Source organism: Phaethon aethereus (assembly GCF_964289735.1).
Source record: "Phaethon aethereus genome assembly, chromosome: 1".
In the NCBI taxonomy this organism is placed as follows: Eukaryota; Metazoa; Chordata; class Aves; order Phaethontiformes; family Phaethontidae; genus Phaethon; species Phaethon aethereus.
Window position 1 is genome coordinate 85,486,085 of NC_138575.1, and position 5,480 is coordinate 85,491,564.

Below are 5,480 nucleotides of genomic sequence, written 5' to 3' on the forward strand. Positions count from 1 at the left end.
GCTCAAAGGGTTGTAGTGAATGGGGCTACATCTGGCTGGTGGCCAGTCACTAGCAGTGTTCCTCAGGGCTCAATTCTAGAGCCAGTTCTGTTCAATATTTATATCAATGATCTGGATGCAGGAGTTGAAGGCACTTTTAGAAAGTTTGCTGATGATAACAAACTGGGAGGTGCTGTTGACTCTTTGGAGGAACAAGAGGCCTTGCAGAAAGATCTGGAGAGATTGGAGCACTGGGCAATCATTAATGGCATTCATTTAACAAGAACAAATGCCAGATTCTGCACCTGGGACAGAGCAATGCGAGACATAAGTATAAATTGGGAGAAGAGTGGCTGGAGAGCAGCCCTGCAGAAAGGGAGCTGGGGGTGCTGGCTGACAGCAGGCTCAACAAGAGCCAGAAGTGTGCTCAGGCAGCCAGGAGGGCAAACCGCACCCTGGGGTGCATCAAACACAGCATAACCAGCCGGTCCGCAGGGGTGATTATCCTGCTGTATTTAGTGTTGGTGTGGCCTCACCTTGAGTATCGTGTGCAGTTCTGGGCTCCACAATTTGAGAAGGATGTTAAGGTCCTTGAATGCATCCAGAGGAGGGCAACACAGCTGGTGAAGGGGCTGGAAGGCACATCCTCTGAGGAGCAGCCAAGGACTCTGGGTCTGTCTAGTTTGGAGAAAAGGAGGCTGAGGGGCAACCTCATTGCTCTCTCCAGCTTCCTGAGGGGCGGAAGTGGAGAAGGAGATGCTAATCTCTTCTCCCTGGTATCCAGTGATAGGATGCATGGGAATAGTTCAAAGCTGCACCAGGGGTGGTTTAGAATTGACATTAGGAAACATTTCTTTACCAAGAGGATGATCAAATGCTGGAACAGGCTTCCTAGAGAGCTGGTTCCATGCGGGTCAGTGTTGAATAGGCGTTTGGATAATGCCCTTAATAATTTGCTTTAACTTTTGGTCAGCCCTGAGTGGTCAGGCAGTTGGATTAGATGATCCCTTCCAACTGGAACTGAACTGTTCTATTCTATTCGCAGCACTGGGCAGGAAAGGATCACCTATGTTACTGAGTCTAGTTGCCTCCACCAGCACTCATCTACACAACTGTCCTGGTTTCAGCCAGGATAGAGCTGATTTTCTTCACAGAAGCTAGTGTGAGACTATGTTTTGGATTTGGGATGAGAAACTGTTGATAATGTGCCGATGTTTTGGGTTGTTGCTAAGTAGTCAAGGACAGTCCAGCTTCTTGTGCTGGCCTGCTAGCAAGGAGGCCAGGGGTACATGGGAAGCTGGGAGGGGACACGGCCAGGACAGCTGACCCACACTGGCCAAAGAGATATTCCCTACCATACGACGTCATGCCCAGTACATAAACTGGAGTTAACTGGGGGACGGAAATTGCTGCTCGGCAGTGGGTTATCAATCGCTGGGTGGTGAGCAATTGCTGTATTGGACATCACTCGTTCTTGTACATTCCTTTGTCGGTATTATTATTGTTGTTATCATTGTTGTTTCTTTCTCTCTTTCTGTCCTATTAAACTGTGTTTATCTCAACCCACGAGTTTTTTTTCTAATTCTCTCCCCCGTCCCACTGGGGGAGGGGGACTGAGTGAGTGGCTGCGTGGTGCTTAGTTGCCAGCTGGGGCTAAACCACGACAGCAACACACAATCTAGTGGGGAATGCATGGCTAGATCAAGGACCCTATGTGGATAATATCCAAGACTCATGGATCCATGCAGTATCTATCCCATGGTTCCCAGGGACTTTGAAGTGTACCCTGAAGTGCTGCAACACCTTATAACAAAGCTAAGAACTCTGTTACAAATGCCTTAAAGTTTACACCATGCCACAGGAGATTAGCAGGAAAGACAAAGGTCATCTTTTGCGTCCTACATCAGGAAGGATTTAAATACCTCAGGAAGTGGCCCCATAACTGTGCTATTGACATAGTGGGAAAAAAAAGCCTAAATGTGCCATAGCACTGCAGAGCAGACACAACCAAAATTTTCTTCCTGTACAGTCATCTGTTGAATATTTTAACATGGAGCACATGATCCAAGCTTCTTGGTAGTTTCTCAACAACTTGCAGAAGCACCTTCAGCTCCTGCACATCCACCTCTATTCATGGTCATTTCCTCTGGGGGACAGGGAGAAGAGATCTTTTTCATTCCAGCAGGCCAATAGCAGAAAATCCAAGGCCGAGCAAACACTATGTGCAATCTAAAGAGAGTGCAAACAAATATTTAAATACTCACTGGGTGATCAGAGAAATTCTCACCACTTCTTTGGACATTGAGAAAGTGCCAGTCTCTCCCTTGCTGCCTGCAAAGTACACACCAGCCACGCTGGTCACCTGGTTCCCAGGGAATTCAAACAGCACCTTCTCCTTACCATGTTGATTAGCCCAGTGCCAGGCTTGGCCACCAATGAGCAGCCCTCCACCCTCCTTTACAAAGCGCACCAGGTGTTTTGCCTGTGTGCCATCATAGGCATCCATACAGTACACCCCCAGGGAGGGGCTGAGCTCTGCCCCAGCCTGTACTTTGCTGCCAGCCTGAGCAGCAGCTGGGAGAGGGAATCCAAATGAGGATGGACCCCAGCCAGGGCCTCAGGGGAAGGCTTGAGCCACTCCACAGCATTTCTGAGGAACTGGGAAAACTTGGAGTCCTTCAAGATTCCTTCATGGGAAACAACCACCATCCGGCCTCTCCCATGACAAGATGCTGCAATTAGCACATGCTGATTCGTGCTCACCAGCACTCAGATGGTTTCATCTCCAATGAGCAACAGCTGACATGGATGACAGTCTGTTGTGAACTCAAATTAACATCTTTCACCAGAGAGGCATAGGCTGCTGCAGAATCCATCTGATATACCTCTTGTTAAAGAGTACTGAAAGAGAAAGAAAGGGAAGCACTTTTTAGATTAGAAGCTATGTTTGAAATATTTAACAGATACAAGATATTGAGATACATACCAGCTATGCTGTTCTACAGTTCCAGGAGGAACCTGTATCCACGAGTGATGCACAAATATATAGCCCAGAAGTAAGGTGAGCCAGGAAAAATAACAGGAATGAGGAAACTTTGCATAGCTACTAGTCACACAATAACCCCAACAGACATGTTAGGAAACATACATAATTCCAGTTAAGCCTTTCTGTATTCTTCTGCCTATGAGTATGTGAACTGGCATGAAACAGCTTCTACAGCTGGAGTGTAGAAGATTAATCCAAATAATTTTTTCATTAGATAATATGTAGACTTCAGATTACTAGGTCTAGCCACAACGTATTATGTTTCCATAGCTCAGTCTTAAGAAGAACTCTTGCACCTCAGGGAGGCAAAAGCCTTCAGTTACCTCTAAGAGCTGTAGGGCTTAGTGTGTTCATCCCCCTGGCAGAGGTGATATCCGTGGTGCTCATGCCATTGTACACCTGCTGTCAGAGTGTGTTGCACCAAATGAAAGTTGCATATTTATCATTAGTCTCATTAGTGCCTTGACAGCAAAAATATTAATCCATTTAAAATGATATTAACATATATAATACAAATTATTCAATTATTGCTAAATCCCAATAATGATACAGTTAACATTTATATACATAGGCTCTGTAGTATCTAACCATTTCTCCAGTGTTGCGTCCCGATGTTCAGTCATGCTAGTCTTTTCTCTAAGAAAAACCATCTCAAAGAGGTGGTTTGCAGTGAGCCATCAATATCCTGAGTTCTCTGCTGGGAGAAATTCAATGGAGGAAAGGAGAGGGGAGTTCTTCCTCCTTGATCTTAGGTTTTCTTGGAGTTATTTTTATACTTCTTAAACAACCTGCTTCTTACTGGCCCATGGGTCAGTTACATGGTGGCTACTTAGTAATGTTAGACCTCTACCATATCTGATAAGAGTTAAGCTATAGGAGATAGCAATCCTGACTCTTTCCTGATAGTGATAAATCTCTGAAGTTATATCTAAAATATGATAAATATGCAGAATCAGTGTTAAGCAATAGGAGATAGCCCTCCCAACTCTTTCCTGACTCTTACAACTTTCTGAAGTTACATCTGAAAGAGGTCTGTGGCCACTCAAGACAGTTACTGGTGAGTCTTGAGCTGTTAAATTACTACAAGACCTCTAGTGATAGCAACAATCCATTTACTGGGCAACAGAGAAGATCAAACCCCTTCCAAAACATTATATATGGGGTGCTAAGAATTAGACAGATTCATGCTTTTGGAAGACTGCGTGTTTAGAGGCACATCTGGCATAAAGAGTGCAGTCTCATTGCCTCCCCACCCATCTACTTGACCATTAGGATAGGTAACTGTGTCCATTCATGACCAGCATATCTCCTCTGGGGCTACACTGGTGTAGCAGGTTCCGCATATCTCCACCTGTCCAGACAGGGAAACTAACAAGCAGGGTAAAGCTGTTTTAACAGAATTTCTTTTAATCCAGTCCTGCACTGGGTGCCACCTTCTTACATAAGCTGACCTAGCAATATGCTGGGTGCCTTCCTATATTAGCAAGGGGACAGGACAGAGACCTAGACATATGGCCCATGGGGAGAAGGAATAGGGTGCTACTTCACATCTACCCTGGCCTGGAATGAATGGAAACTCTAGCCATTTAATATTTCCTTCCCATAACCTCAGTGAAGTGACTAGTGGATCTAAACCCATTGCCCAGGAAGCCAAAAACATGTTGTCAAAATAGCTACCATGTATGGTTTTCTGCTGGCAGTTTCAGCTGAATGTCAGGGTCCTGAGAGCACCAAAAGGCCTTATTGGATATTAGGCCAATCTCACCTGGGGCCTCCACCCACACCCCTTGCCCATGGGCCTGGAGTCTCCATTTCAGCTCAGCCCTGGGCCTTCAGATGTTGTGTGCCTGTCTCTAGGCCTGCCTCTGGCCCTGCCTCCTTGGATGGTGCTCAGAAATTTGTTGTAGGCAGCTTTTCTCCAGGTTGGGCCCTGCAGGCACTCGTTGTAGCTTGTCTCCTGTCCTACCTCTGACCCCTCTTTCATTTCTGTCCTTACTGGACTCTCTGGGTGAACCTTGGACCTGGCTCATTGCTTGCCTTGCCTGGGACCATTGAAGGACTCTGCTACTAGCACCCTGTTCTGCCTGTGGCATTCAGACCCTTTTGGGCTGTGCCCAGTCCATGAGGGCACTGCCTGTGCTGCCATGATGCTCAGTTCCAAGCTCACTTTCTCTTAGGAGCAGCTGTCCCTTGCTGCTCCCTCACACTGAGAGCCAAAGGCTGGCAGTGCCACGGAGCCCCCCTGGCCTCCTCACTCCCCTCAGCACACAACTCAGGGGTACACAACAAAGGGCAGGTGGTAGGCTATAGTTTCTTCAAGCGACGGGGTCTAGGCCTGATCTAGGCCTGAAAATCACACGATAGTGATTTTCATCCTGATCTAGCTGTGGCTAAATAATTTTATCATTTAAACCTTTTTCATTTGCTTAACTAGACCGTAGCCTGTGGGGATAGG

The 5,480-nt window shown here is 46.5% G+C and overlaps 1 protein-coding gene across 1 annotated transcript; it reads right to left on the bottom strand.

Moving 5' to 3' along the window:
- Positions 1 to 2,239: 2,239 nt before the first annotated feature.
- Positions 2,240 to 3,412, bottom strand: LOC309407587 (TRPM8 channel-associated factor 2-like; the record flags this gene model as incomplete). The annotated part of the gene is given in 3 exon segments (XM_082003155.1): positions 2,240 to 2,541; positions 2,544 to 2,747; positions 3,349 to 3,412. Coding segments are annotated over 3 exon segments (570 nt in total).
- Positions 3,413 to 5,480: the final 2,068 nt, after the last annotated feature.